Here is a 25,925-nt window from a genome sequence, read left to right as displayed (position 1 = left end):
CCCCAACTATACACACACCACATTTATATCAGTTTTACCAAAGACATAAAAGCTCAAGGAACTAAACAGCCAAGAGAGTTCACTCTTTCTGTGGAAAAAGACCAAGTGGTTTAATTAAATTTTTGTGGGTAGAAACCTGGAGACGCCAGACCCCGATTCGCAGCAGACACTGGTTTTGTAGGATCCATCCCATGACTTTCTTTCCAGTCCTGGGTGGACGGTAGCTCTTGTCGCTCTTCTCTGTGATCAGGGGGGAGTGGATTCCTCCCAGGCAACACGGACCACAGACCATCAGCAGCCTGCCAGTCATGAGCAGGTGTGAACAACATAAAACAGGATTAACACTGAACTGCAGTGTGTACTAAAAACAGAACCCCTGCCTTGCTCTGAGAAGGGCAGGGAGAGATGGAAGACAAGAGCCCTGCGGGAGGACCTGTGTCCCTTGTTGCCCCAACAGTGCTCAATGGACTATGTAGATGGCTTTGTTTAGGGCAGAAAAGACAAGCAAGGACCATGTGTTCACTCTCGAATTCTCTCTCCTCACACCACACATTCAAAGCTTAGGGAGTAAAACCTTTCAGGGATTGTTTTCGGAGGTGGTAAAAAGTAAAGCAAGAGTCGTTAACTGAGTCAGGTTGGCAGCGCAGGTCAGTGTTATGGAGATATTGCTTCCAAATTAGAAGTTGATGGACAGTCGTTTGATGTGATCTTTCTCATCTCTAAAGAGTTCCACTGACAGATTATTCTGTTATTTTTATGTTTAATTGGATTACTTGATTCACAGTTTTTCCAAAGCGAAAAGCCTGAAAATAAATAAAAGGAATAATAGATTCCCCATTCTTATAATTGTTAAAAAAACATACAAACAAGCCACTGCTTAGGAATAAGAAAGCTGCTAATAAGAACAACTGTTAATATAGGGTTCTGTGTGGACTAGGAAGGAGCAGCACTGCAGGAAATTTATCTCATTTGGGTGACACAGTCAGTATTTTGTTTAGAATAGAGAAAAGTCACAAACATTACACTATACTAAATCTAGTTTATTTTGTATGTTAGAATAAAATTAATGTATCTGTTTCTTTGGTGGGGGGTTGAAATTAATTAGTATTTCGAAACATTGGCACTTGGTCACATCCAGTAAGGCATATAAAATAAGGAAATAGCAAGGTGTTAGTTGGAGAAATACTGTTGTGTGTACACATGCATATACTGTACACATGAACACACGTAAACCTTTAACATGAACAAAGACAAACTTTTCTGTGTGTGTATATGCAATACCATTACGTGGACTCCTGTGCCTAAGATATTTATAAGATCTTGATGTTCAAGAATATCGCATGCACTGATTTAAAACGCTTTTCAAATGTCAAAGGTCAAAATTCCAACAGTCAGTCCTTCTTGGATCCCCCAAAATGTTCACCAGCTTTCCTATTATTTGTGTCCATATTTTAAAATATAGTTATTGACTTGTTCCTTCACCTTTTTTTATTTTCTTCTTCTCTGTTTTTACTCATTTTTCAAAAAATTTTAAGCAAAGAACTTTCTTTCACTAATTTGACTGTAGAAGTTATATTGCCTGGCAGTTTGGAAATAGAAGTCTTAGTATACATGTAATTTGCAAGGAACTCCCAAGTTATTAGGAGCTATGTAAATTCTGAAGATTGCATTTTTTTTGTTTTGAGGCCGGGTTTTGCTACATATCCTTGAGTGACTGACTGTGAACTCCCTTTGTAGGGTGAGGCAGGTTTTGAACTCACATATTTCACTTGCCTGTGGTCCAAAGTGCTGAGATTAAGGGTGTACACCACCCCAACCCCTTAAAAATTAAATTTTAATTTCCAAGTTATCATATTGCCTAAGAAGGTAGCTTACCATCATTTGTCTTCTAGTGTTTCTTTCCTAAGAAATACCCCTTCTTTTCTGTTTATGATTTTAAATACTCTGATAGGAATGTGCTAATTGGAGACTCACAACTCATAATGATAGCTAATGAAATAGGGATTAGAAAATACCAATTTAAAATTAATTTTTGACATGTGTTCTTTATATCCAACTGTTTAGTATCAAATCCATAGCCTATAGTAACTTCTCATGTCACCTCAAAAAATAAAAAAGGTTGTTGTTACTCCTTTGCACTTTTTTAACTTGTTAAGAGTTGGGGTCCTGTTTTGAGAAACCCTGTGTGTGCACAGGTGCAGTCTTAGCTCCGGGATCCCTGATGTAAATGATGAAAATACAGGATGGTCATGGGTGCACATAACACATTTTAAAGTGAGACTTTTTGCACTCAGAACCGTATGGATGGGAGTCCGTTTATCTTGTGTTACTCTCAGCTAGGGTCTTCATCCAGCATTCCTGCACAGCTGCCCTTTAGATTTCCCCAAAGCCAGGGATTTCAATTTGCTTGAGGACTTGAAGATTGAATTCAAAGCCATCCTCTCTCTTTGCAATGTGCACTCCTCAGATGCATTTTATGTAATTTTTTTTTCCTGAAGATGCAGCTTGCTTTGCCTCGGGTCGTTAAAATTATTGTCTTCCACACCTATAGATGCTTCCAGTGAGATGATTAGTGAAGTTAGGTGGTAAGATTTACTCTGGCATCACAGAAGTTTATAGAAGGGTCAAACCGTGGTACCACGGTGCCATTGCCAGTCAGAATGTGCCAAAAACATCTCGGGAGAGTTTTTGTCAAGTGCTTATGCTCAATTAAAATTTATACTCTGTGCTACTGAGGCCTGTCTCCGGATAGCTCAGGGTCAGTGTGGCCAGCTTCCTTTGCAACTGCTATGTAACAGAATGTTTTATGTGGAACAGTGCTGTAGGAGGGTGGACTTTTAAAGGGAGATGAGGCTTTTTCAGAAAAGACACCAGACACATAGACAAAGAATTGTCACCACTGAGGCATAGACAATATTTTCCACACCACCACGAAGCCATGAAAACATGGCTTGGGTCTTCTTCATAGATGCAAAGCACAGCTTACCCTGGTGTAGTCCTGCATCCAAGAACCTCCTGTCCATTTCGTCTGCATTTGTTTTTTTTTTTTTACAAAGATATCAGTGAAAATGTGCATTTTCTCCACCATTTCCCCTACTCTAACCCATCACTCCCCCTGGGATCCTTTTCTCTTCCTAAAGCTGAGATGGAATGTTTCGGAAGGACGCCCGAAAGCCTTCCCCAGAGGTCTACAAGAGTGAAAAGAACAAAAGCAGAATAACCCGCTAGCAAAGCAGCAGCACAAAACATCAGGGCTTGCTGGGTTGGGCTGGGGTGGTGGAAGAGAGGATGGTAATTTATGATTCTTCTGGTACTGCTGCAAAGGATTTGCCCATGCCCCACTCCCACCCCACCGGCGAACTCCACAGCGCTCGGCGTTAGATGATGATAATGTACCTGGAAGGAAAAGGCAGCCCATGCCCAGGCAGGCTGCATCAGACAGGGCGCCTTGCCATCTGGCCCACCTGCTGCATGCTTGAGTCCATCTGGTGACTGCAAGAGCTCATTGTAGGCCTCTTCTGAGGAACACTGGGGCTGAAAAGCAGGCAGGGTGAATTATTTAAGTAGCTGGTATAAATAAATAGAGAGGAAGGGGAGAAGAATAGCAAGGGGAGGGAGGAAGAGAGCCTGCCCCCCTCCTTGTCTGTAGTTCTGGAATGTTCTAATGCTTGAAAACATCCATTTGCATGTAGATTTGGGTGTGGAGATCACTGTGAAGATTACACACCAATGAGATTTATCTGGGTTTAGATAAAACTCAGACCGCTTTGCACGGGAGATAGGGAATCTCAAAGAGTTCAGAGTCAGTAAAACTGATAACGGATGGTGTATTTCAGGCATCCATTCGAAGGGGTAAAGCTACTGCTTGTCCTTTTAGGAACAGATGGGTTTTGTTGGGGGGTGGGGGATGGGGGACATGTGTTTGACTTTTTAATTATAATTAATAGAGTTCAGATTTTTTTCTGCTAGATTAAAAAGTGAGAAAAAATTATGTTAATTTTATTTATGTATGTGGCCAAACAAAACCATTTTAGTTAGGTACAGTTCATTTTACTGATTGGGTATATGAATTAGTAGATTGTATTAATAGACTCTAAATGGGAAATAAAAGTCATCAGACAGAAATCTGTGCCTAACTCTGAGTTTTTGTGTTTAGATTAAACAGATAGGTTCACACGATAGTCCTAAGCACTGTGATTAATGCAAAAATGAAATAATGAAATCATAAGCTGGGGTCCAGTGAATTGCTTATATTCAAGCTGAATATTGACACAAGGAGAGCCTGAGCAAAATGGGCTTGAAAGACCTTCGTGGGCATCATTGTATACATAACAGTCATTTTCTGAGGCTGTAATCGTCACAGCATCTAGGGGAAGCTGGTTTGTACAAAATGGCTGTGAGTTATACGTGAAATGTAAGGGGTATGTCTGGGATCGTGGTGTCAGAGTCATTCAGAGGGTGGTATTGTTTTCTGGTGAGGGAGGAGACTTCATTCAAATTAATATCTTTTTTCCCTTCTCAGTTTTACATTAGTGAATGGGTAACATAGATAGAGAGTGTTCTGTGTTGTGCCCAGCCTGTTTCTTTTTTCTTTTTCTTTTTCTTTCTTCTTTTTTAGCTGACGAACCTATAATGAAGCTGTGAGAAGGTGTCTCCTGCTGGTGTCTCCCTTGCTCTCACAGCTAGAAAGGATGAGGTGGTGCTTGCTCTAGGATAGACCAGACCTATTCCATTCTCTATTCAGCTGCAAAGTAAACATAATTCAGCTTCTCCCTGCCAGTGAAGCCCCAAGTTATTTTTGAACATAAGCAATTTTTATATCTACAGCCAAATAGGTACAGAAATAATTTGCATAGCTTAATTATAAAAGCGACTGGTGACCTCCTTTATTTTAAAAGGGATTTTTTTTTATGGTGATTGATTGACAATCATCTCTTTCCAAAATCTGCTGGGAACTTCCTCTTCATGTCTGCCTTTGAGGCTCTAAATAAAATACTGTCTTCAGCCAAGTAGTTGAAAATACACAGCTAGTCCAGGCAACGAGTCACCTCTTCACCTAGTTCCACTTCGGCCTCACACCTGCCTGTCACAATGCTGCAGCTCTCTCCTTGCCCGTTCTCAGAACTCTGTCTCTGTGGAAAGAAATCCCTTTCCTCTCCGCATCCCATCTACCGAGAATTCATAATAGACGCATCTGAGTGTTCTGGTACCATAGTTTCCTGGGAAACTCCCTTGCTGAGCTGCTGAGTAAACGTCCCAGCGGGCAGAGGGAAGAACTGACAAGGGGCCACACCAGTGGTAGTCCTTGACTGCCAGGGAAGGGGTCCACTCAGTGCTCCCAAGACAGTTTTGGGGAGCACCACAAGTAGTTCAACCCCCCCCCCCCAACACACAGTGTTGGTTTTTCTAAACTATTGCTCCTGGGAGAACTCTTGGATTTCTGCATATTCCTTTAATTGACTTGTATTCACCAAGACTTGCTGGACTGATTTCAAAGTTTTACCTTTTTATTTAAGATGCTTCCTCCCGGACTCTGGCTCTGTTAATAGTGTGACAAAAGGACGTCGAGTCTCTCTGACCTGTGTGGGCCTTGGATAAGTCCCAGGGGATGATTTTTGTCATGTCGGGTATGCATGTCTCGGTGGTACCTGGAACATATAGTATTTTGTTATCTTAAGATCACCTCAAGGCATATTTCTTTAGGTAAGGGGAGTCTAGAATGTACCTATATTCGTGGAACGACAATGGGAACTTCACCGGTGAGCAACTGGCAGCATAGTTTGCCTCCCAGGACCAACCCTTCCAACATTTTACAGTTTGCCCCTTTGAGTCGAGTAAGAGTCAAGAATATAACCTGGGTGCGGACTTCGTTTTTTATCAGATTATGATGTTCATGGGGCATGCTATTTAGAGGCATGCGTGTAGTCTATTAGAGAAAGCCATGAACCCAAATATTTGCTAGGAATTTTAAAAGAAAAAATATTATCATTTCTCAAGAAGATACCCAGCAGGTTATTAATTAGTGTTGTGACTTACTTTTGCAGATTGCTGACTTTGTAATTATGGAGTAAATTGGTAAGTCTTTTTGATATCATGAAAACTAAAATAAAGAAAGAATATGAAGGCTAATAAAAGGCTCTGTGCAACACAGTGTAGATTTCAAAAGGACTCCGTCTTCTGCAGTGGCTCCTCATGGGATCTGCCATTGACAGTTCAGTCAGATCAGCCGCACTTATGGTGAGCTAGCCGCTTGAAGCACGGGTTCTCCTCACAGTTATAGTGTTATTAATTATATGGATAAGAAGCAAACAGCATCCGCGGTACTTAATAGCTCCCCATAAAGAACTTCATTACCCCGTTCACTGGGAAGAAGAGGGGTGTAATAATGAATCACGGGGATTTTTATGGCCGTATAAGTGGGGAGGTGAGGTGACCATGTGGGGTTTCCCAAAAGCAAGGACAATAACAGAATGGCATTGCTTAAGCAATGAAGACAATGTGTCATGGTCATCTTTGGCTTGGGGATGTCTTGATGGCCCAGGCTCAACGCCAGGTTCCTTTATTGTCTTAAAACACATTGGTAATGTTGACTTCTATGTGATGGGAGACGGCCCTGCTAAGAGACCACTAGGAAAGTAGTGAAGACACAAAGACAGCGTGTGTACACGATGGATGGTTGGAGCAGCCCAGAAGACTACTGTTATTGTTTGTTGCCATTTCCAGGGAAGCTCTTCAGGCTGCTTGGCCATTCATAGATGTCTGAATGCATATCGGGTATCAGTTTCAAAAATAATACACTTTCTCCAGGGACCAAGGTTGAATGGTGCACACTGTGGGCTCAGAAGCGAGAGAAATTGGTGCCTCTGCTTAAAGCCCGTTAAGCAAAAAGTGCTTGGCGAGGCTGTGCACGCCATAAATACCCCATGCCCTCTCCCCTCCACTTTGCTCTTAATAACGGGGTTGTTAGTAGCACTGGAGGGGAAGTACAAACTGAGATTTCACTTCTCAAAGCCAAATTAGCTTCTTACCTCAACCGACAAATTCCGCAGGCGAAATGAGTCATAATAAGGATTAGTCAGGGAGCTCGAATTGAACCTATTTCTTGTGCATGTGTGCGTCCTTATCAGTCTCCCACTACCTATAATTGCCAGCTTCTCTTTCCGAAATTAGCAGTGGGGAAAGCAAGGCAGAGGCAGAAGCCTAGCTGCTTGTCGCCTCCTGACCTGCCTAGGAAACGGGGGTGAGAGTAGGGTGATGAGAAAGCAAGAGTTCGTTATCACCCCTGAGAGAGCAACAGAAAGGAAAGGGATCTTCCTCTACGTGTGTGTGTGTGTGTGTGTGTGTGTGTGTGTGTGTGTGTGTGTTGCCTGCTTGTATGTGTACTGAGTCCATGCAGTGCCTGTAGGAGGCCAGAAGAGGGTTTCAGATCTCCTGGGACTGGAGTTCCAGATTTCCAGATGGTTGTGAGATGGTTGTGGGGGATGAGAAGCAAAGCCAAGTCTTCTAGAAGAACAGCCAGTGCTTTTAATGGCTGAACCATCTCTACAGGCCTCAGTCTTCTTCCACTAAGGAACCTAGAGGACAAAGACTAGGTTTTAGCAGATTGCCTGGCAATTACAGTGTTTCAAGAGACCCTCTCACCTTCCATTTCTCCTGCCTTTTGAGGGGCAGGTGAAAAGTTATCTGAACATGGTGCTGGGAATGCCTTCTGGGTTATGGTCAACACCATGACAGCTCAGCTGACATTTTTCCCATGCACAAATGATTACGTGTGTGCAAGCACGCCCGTGAGGCCATCCCCCACTCGTTTCAAGAACTTTTATGCAGGAAAGGTTTTACCAACTGAGTGAGCTGATTTTACCCTCCCGTAGAGATATTTTATTTATCTGATGAAATGCTTAGAACGTGATTAATTTGTCAGGGGAACATCTTGCTACTGTAAACTTGCTGAGTGTGAAAGAAAATTGCCATCACATGGATCTCTAAACTCTGAAGTAGCTAGAATCTTCTTTTAGTTTAAAATTACTCTGCTTTTCTTTAAGACCATGACTTTGCCAGACTTGGAGCCTGGGAGTTCGGTCAGGTTGTATGTGTAGGGGTGTGCAGAGGGGGGACCACCCCGTACTAGGAAATGTGGCTTAGTTGGTATGGTGCTAGTCTAGCATGCAAGAAGGCCCTGGTTCAGTCCTCACCACTACATCAACCAGACAAGGCATCACATGTGTGTCATCCCGGCATGGAGGAGGCGGAGGAAGGAGAATCTATCTTCAATGTTATCCTTTGCTGTAACAGCTAGTTAGTTGGAGGCCAACCTGGGCTACAAGAAGCTCATCTACAAAACCAAAACAATAAACCCAGGAATGCAGATAACAGAAGGGACAGGCAAGTTAGGAGATACTGGAGGGCAGATAACAGAAGGAACAGATGATGCATTGAGACACTAGACTCTCATTCTCTCTCCATAAGGATGATGCCTGATACTAAGTGGATTTACATGCTATACATAGGACACATACCTTTTCTGATGGATTGTGAGACATAGGGACCGCACAACACATATCAGTTGACAGATACACATAAGCAGTCCTTTCTCTGGCTTTTAAGCCAGAGGTAATTTGTAATGAACTTGTGATGTGCAAATGAACTTGTGAATAAAGATTCTCCCGCCTTTGTTGCAAGTTGGGTCTGTGTTTTCCAGACACCAAGCCCCCGCAGAAGTCTCCCCCACCTCCATTCACTCTCTGAATGTAACAAGTGACAGTGGCATTGGCTGAGGAAGATGACTTTTTATTCATGTGTTTTCCCTGAGTTCAGTGTCCATCTGTCCGTTAGAATGAGCCACTCATCATTCGTCCAGGTTTTCCCTCTTACAGCATCAAGAGTTATGAAAGGAGAATTCCATTTTTCCCTGGCTCCTTGTGACAGGCAGACTTAGGGTTTTGGTCATAGGGTTTAAACACATATCCATCACCTCCATCTGGCAGCTTATTATGGTCCCCCCTTTGAATATATGAATTCCATATACTGCATGTTGGAAGTCTAACAACGCCAAGTTTTTAGATAAATAATTATTCCTCTGGTGATATACGGCACACGGTTGCCATATTTTCTCATTTTTACTGCATTCTTGCCCTTATTCCCCATAACATAAATCTTTTGCTTTCATATTTAGTAAAACTACGAAGGCAACAACCCCCTGTACTCACTACAGCCAACCAATCACAAACCATCATTTCCCCATCACTAGAAAAATCTTGGGCAGAGTTTTCAATAGACCACAGAGGTTTCAATTTGACCACATATTCAACACAGAGATGCAGGTTAGATATCATGAAGACCTCTTCTCTGTGCCAGCTGTAACCTTGACATGCCCCCCACCACCCAGTTTCGTGAGTCTGTATGGTAGTGAGGGAATGAACAAGGCATTATCTGTGTTTGCTAATCTGTCAGTTCAATTTTGAAGGTGGAGGACCAGTATATATGTATGTGTGTGTAGATAGGATATTTTGGTTTTGTTCCTGGGCCTCAGTTTCCCAAGTCACAGAACCACTCCTAGAGAAGTTTCTAAGGGGGTGAAGCTGCCCCCTATCCTTGTTTCCCATTTATTTCTCTGTCCCCCTGAATTTGTTTCTTAGTCTCCACCCTAGATTCTCATATACAGCTTACACCTGCACCTGGGCCATCAATTCAAGGTGTTCAGTGCTTTTGCATCCAACCAAGACGTAGTGATGAACACGGAGTTTGCCTGTAGGTCCCTGTGTTTCACGAGACTGGAAAGCTTGGATATCTGCCTCATTGGCAACCACGGAACAAAGGTGGATGAATTCTTACACACAATGCACAGGTTAATTGTCACAGAGCAGATGGGCCATGGGCACAAGGAACCATGGCCTTTTGGGGGGTGACCCCATTGCCCCCCAAGGTAGGGAACTTTGATGTTTAGTACTGTGTATTGTGGGGCAGAACCATAGTGTTTCTTATGGTTCATTTGCAGGGAATGTGCCTCAGAAGAGAAATCAGCTTTTCGGATTGGTAACGGAGGGTCAGTCCTGTCGTGTTTTCTGTAAGGTTACCAGTGGCTGTGGCTGTTGAACATGGTTGGTTAGTTTAGAAATTGTTCCTAGCTACTTATCCTCTCCCAGATCTCTGTCACTTTTTATCCACATGGAACCTGATGCAGAAGAACTCAACTTCACAGTAATGCTCAGGGTGGCTATTTTGGCTTTTCCTAAAATATATCATGTTTTCTTTTGAAAAAAAAAGACTTCATTTTCTTTCCCTTTGAAGCTTAACACCATGTTTGTCACAGACAGTGCAGGGAGGGTGTGAATGTGAGAGTATTAAAATGTGCCACAGTGTTCTTCACAACACCTTCATCTCGTGCTCTGAGAAGGGAAGGGAATCCCATACAATCAGTGAGCTGATGCTGGCGAATAGTCAGTAAAACTCCACGTGCATTCCCCAAGTCACGAAAACTAGAAAGGCCCGGGTACTTACTGTGATGGTCCCAGATAAGTACAAATTTATATTCCAAAGCAAGACTCAGATGTAGCCAGGCATGGTGGTGCACACTTTTAATCTCAAGCAAGTGGAGACTGAAACAGGAGGATCTCTGAGTTCAAGACCAGTCTGGTCTGCGTATTTAGCCAGGGTTATACATATAGGAAGACTCTGTCTCAAAACAAAAACAAACACACTCACTTTAAGATCTGATCATTAAAAATATTAAAAATAATATTTTGTCCTATGCATTTATAAAAATAATTTCACTAAAATATTGGCATTATATATTTCTGTTGTGGCCTGTTGTAGTCCTGAGTAAAAAGTTTAAGCTCAGAAAAATCCAAGGTGATCCTCCCTCTCCTAGTCCTGCTTCCTCATATAGAAAATGGAAATGAAAGGGTCACACTGGGGTCATTGGTCACCAGTTCAGATTCTCATGTCTCTCTCTGCCTTGACGTGAAAAAGAAACCTATTTTCCAGACCTCTTCTTGGGACTTAAGGAATCATGTTGGTAGTTCTTGAGAGTGATGCCTTTTGTTATTGTTGCTTTGGTATTTTTATTTGTTGGAGATGGGGCTTTCACTTTGTAATCTGTATGCATCCTGTTATAGCCAAGGCGGGGACTGAACTCTTGGCAATTCTACTGCCTCCTCCCTAGGCTTCTGAATCCCAGGGATTACAGTTGTGAGCACCACACTCAACTGACAACCTTACCAACGTCCCTGAAAGGGGTCTTAGGAGGGCCGTGTGTGCTGTGTTTTAATCACCTCACTTCCCGTTGTTCACAGTCAATGTTTTAGTACTCACGAGAATCTCCTAGACAGATGCAAGTTAGAAATAGATGATCATGTGATCAGTTATAAACAGTAGTAGAAGATGATGTTTTCCATTGATGTAACACCTGACAGTCATGCCTTTATAATCTAAAAAATGTATATCAAATTACAGATTCATCCAGTAGCTCACATCTGCCCAGCATAGCAAAAACTTACTGGGGGTACATGTGAAGCAGAATGAAATTCAATTACAGTTATTAAACAACAAGTAAATTAGTTGAAACGTCTTTAGATAATTTCAGACTGGCAAAGATTCATAGGAACAGCAAGGAGAATTCCTATGTACTTCTGTCTATACAGTTTCTTTCGAAGAAATTGGTCTTGCATAACTGTGCTGCAATACTATGATGAAGCTGAGCTGAGCTGACAACACAGGTCTGTCATCTCAGCCACTCAAGAGGCTGAGGCAGGAATATCACAAGTTCGGGGCCAGGCTGGGCAACATGAGTTCAGGGACAGCCAAGGGGACTTACTGAGGCACTTCAAATTGACAAGACCAGAAACAACAGCATGTGCCGTCAACCCCAGCACTCATGGGCAGACACAGGCAATCTCTGTGAGGCAGTCTGGTCTACATGGAGTTCCAGGCCTGCGTGGGCTATCTCCAGGGGGGGGAAACTGGGAAAGGAAACAAGTGACTTAGGGTTGTAGTTCACAGACACAGCACTTGCCTTGGCATGCAGAGGTCCCAGGCTCCGTCAACCCCAACAAAACATCACTGTAGTAATATTGCGTGCCTTCTGCAACTTGACAGTTCAGACACCTTCATTGCTCTGTGGGCATCATCTAGTTCTGCGTTTAATTTTACGTACATCTAATTTTATGCAAGGCGCCTTTGACGACAGGCACTATCAGAATCCCCATAAGGAACAGCTCCATCACCTGGAGTTTGATTTTGTACTTTGCTTGATTCAAACAAAAGTCAATTAAAAAAACTTCCAAAGTAATTTTAACCTGACTGACTGTGGTATATTATTTGTGGGTTACTTGAAGTTCAGACACGGCCGCCCCCACCCTGGACAGTGTCCCCTCTGTGGGTGAGCAATGCTGGATCATACTGGAGGCCTCACACACATGCCAGACAAGAGCTCACCTGCTGAGCCACGGTGCCTGTCCCTTTTCTTTCAGTGGTTTTACCTCAGCTTGCTTCAAGTCATCTTCAAGTCTGCTAGAATGACTATGCACTTGGGACTTCCCACTTCATCTTTCTTTCTCGTCACATGATAGGTCTAACCTGTGGTTAGGGTGGATGAGGGACAGCAGAGAAGAAGGGTTTGGTGCAAACACAAATTTGTTTCTTTCTCTTCTCTCTTTGCTTTCTCCATACCCTCCGAGTATCTGGAAAGGGGCATCTAGTTCATGTAATACGACATTTCAAACATGGGACATTCTGGCCCTCATTTCTTTTCTAACCCCCCCTTGGCTCATTCCAAATGCCCTTTGAGTATTCTCTATGGCTCCTCTTCCCTCACTCTGAACCCACCAACAGGTCAGCCTCTCTTCCTAAAGTGCTTGCTTTAGTCTTTCTTCTTCGAGAGTCACTGAATTCAACGTTGTTATTTATTCAAGGATGGTTATTTATTCTTCCCACAATTCCCAGTGTGATACAGGTTCCATTCTACACCTTTTGCAGCTGAATCTTGTAGAATATGTGGCAGAGCAATGTAAGGCCATGAACCATGTTGGTAAACTCCAAACCAGACCTTCTAGTTAGAAATGTTGGCCATGCAGTACAGTTCCACCCAATATGCTAGACTGTTAGCAGGCTTCCTGGGACCTAAGGAGACAGGAACATGCTATTTCTTGTACTTAGTGTTTTAGTTCATTGATACTTGAGAATCTTGGCTGTGTCTCACATTGTATGAAGAACACTTTAGTTTAGGTTTGACTCTGTGGCTCTATGGGTTTATCAATGCATTTGTTTATTCCTTCAACAACTTGGGAATAGGAGAATATTAAAAAGAATTACAATATGAGTGGATAGTTGTTCTACTTAAGTCGGTGGGAATAGGAAATAATCTGTAGGTGAAAAATAAGAGGGGTTGGGGCATGTGAGTTTCATATGGTATGTGTGGGCACATGTAGATGTATGTGGAGGCCAGAGGTTGACATGGAGTATCTTTCTTGGTTACACGTTAAAGCAGAGTCTCTTACTTCAACCTAAAGCTAGACAGTTTGGCCAGCCTTGTTGGCATTTATGTGGACATTGGGGATCTGAACTCTTGTCATCATGCCTGCATGGCAAGAATGTTACCCACATGACCTCCAGTTTGTTTTTGTTTGAGACACAATCTCATCATGTAACCAAAACTTGTTGAAAGCTTACTATGTAGCAGAGCTGAGACTGGCCTTGAACTCCTGGTCTTCCTGCTGTCATCACCCAAGTGCTAGGATTACAGGTGTGCACTACTGTGCTGGTCATCAAAGCCAGTGCTTGTTTGCTTGAGAAAAGTTCTTGCTATATAGTATTGGCTGCCCTGGAATTCCCTATGCAGACCAGGTTGACCTTGAACTCAGAGATCCCTCTGCATCTGCCTCCTGGTCCACCACATCTGACTCCCAAACCAGCTTTTAAAGCCCATCTGCTTCTATTGACATTCACATATCATGTTTCAACTGAAGGGTTTTCTCATTCATTACGGAATGAAACAAGGAAGTCACATGACTTTTCTTTGTTGCCAAAATGTACACCAGATATTGGGGGTTATTTTATGTTGGTGATGATGAATATTTTACAGAGTTTCATAGCAGGTTACAGGGAAAAAACCTATCGTTTAAATTACTAGAGATTTATTCGTTGAGGGCCTATGTTTTTAAAAAGACCTAAGAAATAGAGATGTATCTCTTGGTCTGCATTCTGCTGTTGTTCCAGGCATCACTGGTAAACCTTCGTCCACTACATCCTGATGTGTTGATCTGTATTTAAGAGCGGGAACATATGTGGGCATGATGGGGGATATCTGTAATACCAGTACTCAAGAAGCTGAGGCAGGAAGATTATGAGTTTGATGCCAGCCTGGGCTACAGACTGAGACCTTGTCACAAAAGCAAAAAAGGACAGAAAGGCTTTTTCCAAGGCGTAGGAGCTAATGGAAACCTCTGGTCTTTCCAAGTTGTTACACTTAACCCATTGAACAATGGGTTTAAATAAACTTTATGAAGAGAAGTTTACATGCAACAAAACAAGTATTTGAGGTGTTGTATAACTCAGTGACAAGTGTGACTCGGTTCACACAGAGCTAGCCACCAGTCTCCAATTCTCTTCAGCAAGTCTATCCACAACTCTAAGATGCACAGCTCATTAATATGCAGCAGCTTCCTCATTCTCTAGACCCAGAGTTGGATAGCACAACTCCGATGTGGTTGCTTCTTCTGCCAGTGTGACTTTGAGATCGGCTATGCCGTTTAATCACAGTTCCTTTCTTGTATTGTTGGCTAGCAGTCTTCTGGGTATGCATACATGTGAGTATGCATGCAATCATATGCACATATACATATGTGTAAGCATATGTATAAGCATGTATGTATGTGTGCATCTGTGCACATAGGTATGTACATGTATCTGTGAGTGTGAGTAGGCATCTGTATACACATGTGAGAATATGCATGTGTGTGTCTATATGTAAATTGCATATGTATGAATATATGTAACATGATTTGTCCCTCAGTTATAGGACTGTCTTTTCTGGTGTAGACTCTTACAAATACTGTGACGACACACACTTGGTTATGCAGTGTTATGCTTCTTAGTGAATATTTGAGACACAGTTGTAATGTGTGTCTGGAGTTCTCTCTGTGTGTGTGTGTGTGTGTGTGTGTGTGTGTGTGTGTGTAAAGCAACTAAAACTTCTCTCTTTTATGTATACCTGTAGTAGAAATGCTAAAAACTATGTACTATCAAAATTACTATATTCCTTACTTTTAACAGTTGTATTCTGTAGAATCATTTGTACAATCATTAATACTTTAAATTTATGATAACTAGTGATATATTTTCAGTGATAAATCCACCCCCACTATACACACACACACACACACACACACACACACACACATATATATAGTAGGATTTTTGTATGCAATATTTTTTTCCGGTTTCAAGTTACCTTGTGTTTTTGAATCTAAAATGTTTATCTTCATAACAATTTGCATCTTAAAAATAAGTTTTTTTATTGTTCTGATCTAGATATCTCATTATATCCATCCATAAAATGAAAAATTCCCTCCTGAAAGCTTGTGTCGTTTACATAACAGACTAGGATTTTTAAAGCATTAGGACTTAAGGTAATACCAGATTGTGGTCAGCCTTTATTTAAAGCCTTCCCTACAGAAATGTATTTATGGGTGCTAATCATACCTAGGATCAATGTAAAGGTTTTTAAAATCTCGCGTTCTTGCAGGATAGTCACTGACACGCGGGTGATGTGCCACGTGACACAAGGTTACAAGAAAAACTGGTGTTTCTTCTGATGCTAATAGAATTAGGGAGTGAGCCCAGTGGCTGGAAGCATAATCAGAATCAGGGCCACTATGCAAAGGGCACTTTCCCCCCTGGTTTTGTGATGCACGCCCGCCCGTGGGTCTTTATGTAGTATTGCCTTTAGAGATAACAAATTTTCACAGACTTAGGAAGCAATAAAATGCATTTAACACTAAATCTTTACTGAGCATAGTTTAATCTTTCTCTGATGCAGAAAGCACTTTATAATTTTATAGCTCGGCAGGCTCATTATTGTGTGCTGGTTATTATCCTGGCAAAGGGTCGGAGCCTTGGCGAATCGCAGGCGCTTGCTAATAGAAGCCCGGCCAGAGAGGGGCGAGTGTGCATGCGTCCGTGCACATCCCTTTACTTTAAGACTCTCCCACTCCCCTTTCTCCCAGGTTTTGATTTCTGCCCTTCTGCTTTCCTCCTGGATACACTCATCACCCTCTTGGATTTCCCTAACAAAAGTACAATTTCAGGCTTTCCAGATGCGAAGACCATGACAAAGTGATTTTCATAGCCAGTTCTGAAAGTGACTAAACTTGACAACAATTGTGTCTTATGACAACCTCTGCTTTCATGTCCCCAGCCTACTTTTAAATCATCACTATTTTTTTCTCCCTCCTCAAATATGAGCAACTTCATATCGCAGCATTGGGGTGGGGAAAGCCAATCCCTTTCTCAGGAATACATTTTAATGGGGAAAAAATGCACTTCCTGTAAGCCATTGAGGCTTAACACCTTTACCCTGTAATATTCAATTTCTCACTCAGCGACAGCGGGAGGTTTATTTATTTATTTACTTGTTTGTGGTTCCCGTTCCTAAGGGTTGGGGAAGAATTAGTGTTATGGAAGGTAACCCAGATTAGAGGGGACTGTGGATCAGATTCGGTAACAGATGGCGCTGTGGAAATTAAAGGCTCTTTGCGAACGGCCGTGTGGCAGCAGCTTGCCTCTGTTCTCGGAGGCTCCCTTCCTCGCACTTGATAGACGGGTATAAATCACTGCAATCCTGTCTTGACAGCCAATTTCAAGAATTTGATCTGGTTAAAGACATGGCTTGCCTGCTTTGTGCGGAAACCTGCCTCCTTTTATTGTTACCCGGCACCTTTTCCCCCCTTAGAAACCAGCCTCACCCACCTCTTCCTAATGAAACTTTGCTTAATTACAGTTTCAGCTCTCTAGTGTTAATTACTTTTCCATTCAATTTTGTATTTCCCAACGTCTCCGAGGGATTTATTTTCTTTCTCCCACAGCCCGTTTGATTCATACATACGCTTTTCTGTTTTTCCAAAAAATGTTATTTGTTTTTAGAATTGTCAGAGGCATTCTTTGGGAGGATTTCCTTGAGAATCCTAATGACCAAATTCATTAATGAAGAATTAACTCTGAGTTTTTTTTTTAAGAAAACTGTTTTTCAATTCATGTAAACAGCAGGTTTCCTTGTGACTGTTTCACATATACTTTTTGGGTCGAGCATCCCTTTACCTCTTCTCTCCCCATCTCCTGACTGAAATACTCATTTCAAGGAGAAAAGTGTGACATAGTGAAGTTCCCAAATCAGAAAAGAGAAAATTGGCAGAAGCAACCCCTAAAAGTAGCAATAGTTTTTAAAAATAATAGTTATTAAAAAGTTAAGCAATACAGACTAAAAATAATAATTATTAAAAAGTTAAGCAATACAAGCTGCATCCACCATCAGGCAAAATTAATTCATTCAGTCATAGTTTGTGTGCAGAGCACATGACCAGGCAGAGTGCTTCTGCACTGACCTGTGCCAACCTAGGAAATCAGTTAAAATACGGTGTTGAGGCACAGGGTCTCTACATGGCTGGAAATAGCAAACAAATTGTGTGGTCAGGTCTACAAAGACCACTGGGGTCTGATGCACTCAGAACAACAGTCCTGGAGGTGCCTCTTGCAAATCCAGGCAGTTAGGCTCTCTACCTATCCCAGAGAAGGAAACATAAGAGAGGGGCCCAAACAATCTACAGAAATGAAGAGTCACGGAGGGAACCGAGGTTCCTACTGGCAGTCAAATCAAATGTAGCAACAACTCAGCGGCTCCCTGCTGCTAGCTGACAGCATGGTGTCACACACTGGGACAAACAACCACTTAAACACTGATTGCACAGACTTGCCCTTTCCACCAGCACCTCCCACCTTACAGGGGAATGGGCAGAGCAGACAGTCATTTCTAGGAACACACCAAGAATCTGGCCGTCCACTCCACCTCAGATGGTCGCTGCTCTTCCCTGAATGTGGCTGCTTCAGCTTCACTGAAATGGGGCAAGCTTTTGTAATGATCCTTTGCTAGCATACATGTACACACACACACACACACACACACACACACACACACACACACACACACACACACAGAGTTACAAACGGGGACACAAGGGCACCTATAGGTACACACAAGCATACATGGGAACACACAGGTGCACACACACACACACACACACACACACACACGAGTATGCAAAGCCACACACGGGGACACACGAGTACACACAGGCACACATGGCAAACACACATGTGCACACACATACATAGACACACATGTGCACACATGCACTCATGATCTGAACGTTAACTGAGTGTTCTTTTATGTCAGGTCTTACTCTCCAGGTCTACTCTGAGGCCCATCACTATGATTTTATTGCTCAGGTGCATTTTTTTTTGAAGAGCTAGAAGAAATTTCGGGAAGTGTGCATTTTATATGAGGAAACTGAGAGTCCAAGTGCCGTGGCCCGGGGTGACAAGGCCAGGTCGGCAGGTAGACCTGCTGTCTCTTACTGAGTCCAGCACTGACAAGTCTGAGGTCCAAATAGATCCACAGAACCCTGCCATAGAATATTCTCTTAAAAATAAAGTATTTTGAATGACAGATAAGATTTAGAAATTGTCCTTTGCATGCTAGTATTTGGACCTTTGGATGTGACAAACAGCACAGGAGTCCCTCTGATCTGAATCCTGCTCTCTGATGGCTTCTCCTGCCCTGCCTGATGCAGAAGAAATCCCTTTTTGCCAAGTCCGTGGGCTGCAGGGCAAACCTTCAGTCACCCCCATGGCCTGGATTAAATGGAGGTGTGGACTTGGGTACTTTGTTTTGCCTGCAAGGGGGGACCTGTGTGCTTAGCTTTATGGTCTCTTCGAAGCAGCCATCTCAAGGAGGTGCTTAGACATGGGCAGAGTCTGCAAATGAATCATTAGCTGACCCCCATCTCCACCACCACACTCCACTGGGCTTCAGCTGGACCACACCTGATCCCAACAGAGTGTCCCCTAACTTAGTCTGCAGTCACACATAGCCCCCAACACCAGCTGCTTTTTTACCCAGATGCTGACTTGCCGACTAAGCTATTGCCTTAAAAGTATAAATAGAATTTAAGCACCGTCCAGCATATGTGATAAGCCATCTCAAGTTGTGTTGCAAGTCTCCCTGAATACAGAACTTCTCTATGTGCTTAAAGCAACTTTTTAAAAAAGTGATTCCTACTCGGCATTCAGATCGTCTTACTAGCACAATTTTCCGCTTCTGAGTAGATTTGAGTCCCCCCTCTAAGTATCTAGCCTGTCTCCCTGGAGGCAGCTGCTCTATGGGTAATTGTAACTGCTTTTGCAAAAATATTTTATTAATGAGCAAAGGGTGACTTCCACTTACAGGCACTCCCGATACAATTCTTATTTCCTGTTTCATTGTAGCCAAAAGAATCAGAGGGGACATTCAGGCAGCCGAGCTTTCATTGACCTGGGTTTGATTTGTGAACTCCATCATTGGAGTGTGTGTGTGTGTGTGTGTGTGTGTGTGTGTGTGTGTGTGTAGCATCTATATTCGATTGTCATTTGTAAAGAGCAGCATACAGACTTCCTATGAGTTGAGTGTCTGTTTGTTTCTTCTCCAGCGAGATTCGTGAGAAGGTCTTCATTTAGCTGTCAGTCCCCTGTTGTGTCGACTTCTCGGCCGTGTGCTCCTTAGACAGAATTGTCTAAACATGAGCAAACTTTATTGATACATATTTCTGTTTGAAAGACTGGAGATTTGTAGAAGCAGGCAGCTCTTTCTTTCCTGAAGACTGGCTACAGAGGGGTTCTGCTCATGGCGCAGTAAATCTCTTAGGCCGAGCAAATGTTAGGTTCAGTACATCATAAGCTTCATTCGGATGATTTATCTTAGGTAGTTTTTGCACTCTGAGAACCTTCATTTTTAGTGATAGTCCCTACCCGATGTCCAGGGCTGTTTCGGGCTACCCTTGGCTGGTGACCCAGTTCACCCTGGGACACTTATACCCACATGGGTTGACAGCAGGGCACTCTATTTGAAAGCCCTTCTGATCCTTGATCTTTTGGTTCCCAGGAGACTAACTTGTGTAAAATAAGAATTATTCCTTGAGACAAAATGATTGTTTTCCAATGTGTACTGCATATTTAGTGTCTGATTTGCCACTTTGAAAATTTCTTAAAGATCCACAGTTATCATGTCTCTGGGCAGCTTAGAGGACAGAGTTAATTAAGCTGCATTAAGAACAAATATATACACTTGTTAAAACAGTTAATTTGCCTCAATAGTATTGACTACATGGCAGAAGTTTGTTAAACTAAATGGTATCCCCCCCACACACACATACACCATGTTCCAGTACTTGAATGTGATTCTGTAAAATAGTTAATAGCCATCATCAGTTAAATATCATGTTAGTTATGAAGTAATATCATAAGAATTGATTTGGATTTGGCAGTGGGAGAGAGTATTCCCTTCAAAGTCGAGGTGGCAGATTAGCTAGAGTTTCAAGCAGAATCATGGTTCATGTAAACAGCATATTTTATAGACTTAAATTTTACCTCATGTTACACGAGTGCCCATTATATTAAAGAAAATCTGGGACAGTTAATTATGCAAAACTTCATGGATACAATTACCTAGCATTATTATGCATTTAGCAGTGTTATTGATTTACCCACTCACTGTATCTAGACGTTATAAGGAAGAGTTGCTCACCGCCAGGTTGAAACAGGTCCAGGAAAACAGGCTAAAGATAAATCACATTGCTCAGCACATCGGAGTCAGATCAAATCCTTAAATGTGGAAGCCACCAGTGGGCATACAGTGTGACATGGGGTGACATCACAGCACCATTCCATTCCTTATCCATGATGCCCATCAACCGGGAAGCAGAGTAAATCACTAGCAGTACAGAAACAACGGGGGTTTTCTTCATCAAAAGAAGCCCGGAGCTCAGCACGAAACGGTGGGCAGTGCAGGCCTGCAATCCCAATGTTGAAAGAGTAGACGCGGTAGGATCAGGGGTTCAAGGCCAGCCTCAACTACATAGTAAATTCAAGGTCAGCATGGACAACATGAGACCTTGTCCTGAGAAATGAAATTAAGGGGCTGGAGAGATGGCTCAGCAGTTAAGAGCACTTTCAGTGACCCCATGTCTGATCACTACTGTCTGTTACTCCAGTTCCAGGGGATTCTCCAGCCCTCTTCTGGCCTCTGGGCGCCCCAGGCATGGATGGGGTACATGAAAATGCGTCCAGGCAAGGCATTCAATCGTGTAAAAAATTTAAAAATTGATTTGAAAATTAACAACTGAATAAGTAAATAGGCAGTCTGGGCCACAACATCATCAGTGGTGATGTTTTGCTCTAAGGTGTAGAAAGATGTTTGTACAGCAATCTCTACACAGTTCTAGCATGCCCAGCACTTGTGAGGTTGCATGTGTGGCTTTCTCACGTCACTTCCCTTTCCGGTCCTTCAAGGCAGAGAGAGAGAGAGAAAGGAGCATTCTCCCATCTTCCTTTGTTCTGGGTATTAAAGCTAGAAAGTCCTCACAGCCCTCTGGGTTGGGCTTCTAATGTTGGAAGATAACTGGAGACACATGGGTCCTTAGGGCTTAAACCCAAGAGGCCATGAACTAACTCAGTGTCAGGGGAAGGAGTGAGGCCGACTACCGGATGGAAGGGCTATGTTGCTCTCTTTGAAGTCAAAGTTCACCGAAGGAGCACCATCCAGACAGGAGCTGAAAGCCCAGCTTTCTGTGCTCAGAGTTTCTCTTCTCCTCGTTTTGGAATGTTGGGGAACCTCCAGCAGAGATGAGAGAGTTTCCCTGTCAGGTAAGGCCCCAATAATTTTTCCTGGGGTGCTGTGCCCTATCCCCAGGCTACACGGCTAGGCCACTTTCTTGGTATGGGCTAAATTAGTGTTCTGGATTAAACATACAAGTACCTCTCTTAAAGAAGCAGGATTAGCCGGGCGGTGGTGGTGCACGCCTTTAATCCCAGCACTCAGGAGGCAGAGGCAGGTGGATGTCTGTGAGTTCGAGGCCGGGCTGCTGATCCGACAGCCTCCAAAACAATACAGAGAAACCCTGTCTCGTTAAAAAAAAAAAAAGAAGCAGCAGCATTACCCAGTGATTGTGCTACACAAAAATCAAAAATCTATGCTAGTAAATTGGCTGCTCTTTACACAATTGGGCACTCACACTGGTGTGCACGCATATATGTTGACCCCTGTGTTTTTGTCCTTCTGAGCACCTGGGTCAGGATTCATGCTTCTTCGTTTACAATCAGCGATCTCCTTCTGTGAGGTTAACCAGGCAGACCTGGAGATCTTTTCTATTAACAGAAAAATTCCTTTTCTCATCCTTCCCCAACTAAGCCAGCGTACCTTAATGCAATGATGGTATGTTAGACACAGCGGTTGTCAAAGCACCGTATTACTGTGAAGCCATAATGACACCCTGTCTCTCTAAAGTAGTCATGTTTTCTCAAATCGCACGTTGCACCGTTGATTTCTGACATGACACTTCATTCGGCTGCTTCCCCCGTCTCCCGCATCTCCATTCTCTCGCCGCAGCAGCTGCTGCCCATTTCGTTACTAAGTGACTCACATTTTGCCACTTTACAGAGAGCAATTAGTGGAGGGGGTGCGCACTGTAAAGTATTTCTTGAAGTTGTAACTCAGGCTGCCAGGGGAGCCAAGCTGGGGTCACCGGCTCTGCAGCCTGTCCCTGGTGGGGTTGCGGCCTTAGACTAGAGGCTTCTTCTAAAAGCATTAATGAAAAATAACTATATCCGCTGAGAGCTTCATTCTTCTTTTAAACAAAAGTACTTCAATAATTCCTCTGGTGAGTTCAGAAGGTAGAAAACCAGCCAGTCCCCGTCTGTCTGTGACTAGGGAGCAATTCCATGACAGCCATGTCACCCTCCTTTCTGATCATGAAGTTGGTCATTCATTTGTAAACGTGCCCCATTTCTGGCTCCTGTGTTCCCATGCACACACATCGGAGGGATGCTTTTGAAACATTTTGGATTTTAATGATGGCAGGACATCGAAGAAGCAAAGTTGTGACATCATCAAGTAACCCGTGTTTGTTTGCCACTGGAATACATGTAAGGAAAGTTTCAGATTTCTCCTGGGTGTGACAATCAAGATGGGGTACAGAAACTGCCACTCACAGTGTCCCATAAGAAATATGAACTTCACTTTTCTCTTGAGACAGCATCTTGGATGCCTAGCCCAGAATGGCTTCCAGCTCTTGTGCTCCAGCCTTGACTTCAGGGATTGTGGGATTATGAACCCTTTTTCATTTGTTTTGTTTTCTTTTTCTACGATAGGAAGTGTGCTCAAGTTTTGTGCAGAATTCACTTGTTAAAATATAGCTGTTTTCTTGTCATCCCAACATTAGGAATTCCGAGGTCCTGAATAGATCACAGTCCCAGCCTAGCCTGGGCTAATTCATAAGACCCTGTTTTAAAACAAACAAGCAAACAAGCAAAGCAAGATAAGACATGGATGTGTTCAGAACTCCTATTTGGGCCTAGGGAGACAGATTATGGGTAAAGGTATTTGGAGTAGAAGCTTTAACAACCTGAATTTTCTCTCTAGAACCTGAGCCCTAGAACTAGCAAGCTACCCTCAGACCTCACACACATGCCTCAGGCCTTACAACACATACATGCATAAATGTAATACATTAAACACTCTAGGTTGGGGGCTGGACCGATGGCTCAGCAGTTAAGTGCACTGTTGCAGAGGCCCTGAGTTCAGTTCTCAGCACTTGCATGGGGACTGAAGACTGTAACTCCAGTTCCAGAGGACCTGGCACGTGCTTCTGACATTGCCAGCACTTAGCATGCACACGGAGCACATAATGCATGTATGTAAAACACTCAGACATAACAGTCTGACCTATATTTAAAGAAAAACTCATATTTTGAGGAATTTGCTAAAAGTAAGTTAATATCACTGAAATTTTTTTGTATATCAGCATTTAACAAACAAAAATGTTTTTCAAGCTTGTATCCTTTCTTTGAAATGTGTGTGGCCGTAACAGTGTGGGAACTCAAACGTGGTGGGCCTTCATTCAAGCCGACGTATTACCTGGATCTGGGGAGAGTTGCTAAAAACAATTAGCTTGATGAATATAGTGTAAATTGAATACTAACTTACAAATTGTCCTCTTGTTTCTCCTTTTTTTCTACTTTCTCCCTCTCTGTGCCCAAATGTACACCATAGTTAAACAAGTACATTCACAAAGCTTGGTTTTCCTCATCTTCAACATTGAACACCAAAATAATTCATATAATCATTTATATAATCAAATTAATATGCAAATAATTATGACTATAATATGCTTTGTATAATTATAAGCAAGATATGAAATATATAATAACAACTTGAAGATCCCCTAGGCAAGGCTGAGAAGTATTCATTTGTCGAGGAATGATAATCAGAATTACTTGAGAGCATGTCTCAAGCTGTATTGCAAGTTTATGTTTCTTTTTAACGTCCTTGCATTTCAGGAAGGCTGTTAAATTCCTCAAAGTTTGTTTTTTATATAAATTTCATTGTCATTAAAAAATAAGCGGTTCTGAGAGCCAGCCCCAGGACCTTATGCATGCTAGCTAGACTGGGCCTGTACCCCTGCGCTGTATCTCCAGGACCCTCAATGGTGTTCAGGTAGGTTCCCCTCTACTTCATTCACAGGGATTCTGAAAGCTATTTTACCTGCTTCCTTGTCCCCATCTTTTCACCCAAAATAATGAAATAAATGTAAACTGTATTGAAGCTTTAAAATAAATATTTCCTACACGTTTTGACACGTGTTATTTCTATTCATAGTTCTTAGCTAAATTTAGACCTTTCTTTTTATTAATCCAATGTGACCTAAAATTTCTGCATTAACAGCATAACGTGGAATTGGGCTTATTCACTTTGGCTACCGATAAAGCCATCATCTTGAAAACGGCTCTTTCTGACAAAAAGGTGTTCTTTTGAAATAAAGTCTTATTCAGTACATTCCTCTTCGAGTTAATGTGAATTTTAGTGCCTCTAATTTTAGATTGAAGTGAAGTCTAGAATAAAACCCACCAGCTGACAATTGAATTTATAGATAGTTGTGAATATTTCAGGCTTGAATAATAGAGCTGTTGAATTGCAGAGACCGAGAGCTGGGGAATTAAGACTGGCTGTGGTTTTGGGTTATAATGTAATGGCGTCCAGGAAGTATTCGCTGTAATGAGCTCAGCTGTGACTAGGAGGCAACTATGTTCCTTGGGGATTCTCTTTGGGCGTCGTCACTCAACAGGCTGGGTCAGCAGTCAGGGTGGGGCTTTCTGTTCCCTTTCCCTTTACAGCCCAACAGCTAAAGGAGTTAGCTGAGAGCCAAAGCAGAAGTTCTCTGTGTGTACCCCCGTCCCCTGCTGGTCTCTGTGTGTACCCCCTGTCCCCTGCTGGTCTCTGTGTGTACCCCCTGTCCCCTGCTGGTCTCTGTGTGTGCCCCCTATCCCCTGCTGGTCTCTGTGTGTGCCCGTATCCCCTGCTGGTCTCTGTGTGTACCCCTGTCCCCTGCTGGTCTCTGTGTATACCCCTGTCCCTTGCTGGTCTCTCTGTGTATACCCCCGTCCCCTGCTGGTCTGTGAGTATACCTTCTCTACTCTGTCTGACTTACTATTTTTATTTATATATTTAGCTGTTCTGGGGTAGAACTCATACAAGTAACCGACTGCTAAGATACATCCTCTATTTGTGTGTGTATTTTGTGTATTTGTATGTGAAAGATGGTGTCTGTGTGTCTGTGTGTGTGTGTGTG

The 25,925-nt window shown here is 42.7% G+C and overlaps 1 protein-coding gene across 8 annotated transcripts in view; it reads left to right on the top strand.

Moving 5' to 3' along the window:
* Esrrg (estrogen related receptor gamma) overlaps positions 1-25,925 on the top strand; it is a 604,577-nt gene that overhangs the window by 400,833 nt on the left and 177,819 nt on the right. The window contains exon 1 of one of the 8 annotated variants that reach the window (XM_040737766.1): positions 21,597-21,945. The exons of 6 other annotated variants lie outside the window; for them this stretch is intronic. Coding sequence is in view for 1 of the 2 variants with exons in the window: in XM_040737764.1 (XP_040593698.1) it covers positions 23,222-23,223 (2 nt within the window). In the remaining variant the exon portion in view is untranslated. Of the gene's footprint in view, positions 1-21,596; positions 21,946-23,097; positions 23,224-25,925 lie in introns of those variants that run through there. One more of the 8 variants, XM_040737764.1, reaches the window with a different exon arrangement.

Source organism: Mesocricetus auratus, unplaced genomic scaffold (genome assembly GCF_017639785.1).
Source record: "Mesocricetus auratus isolate SY011 unplaced genomic scaffold, BCM_Maur_2.0 Super-Scaffold_100676, whole genome shotgun sequence".
NCBI lineage: Eukaryota > Metazoa > Chordata > Mammalia > Rodentia > Cricetidae > Mesocricetus > Mesocricetus auratus.
Note: the sequence above shows the minus strand (reverse complement) of the source record. Positions and strands in the feature narration are given on the sequence as shown.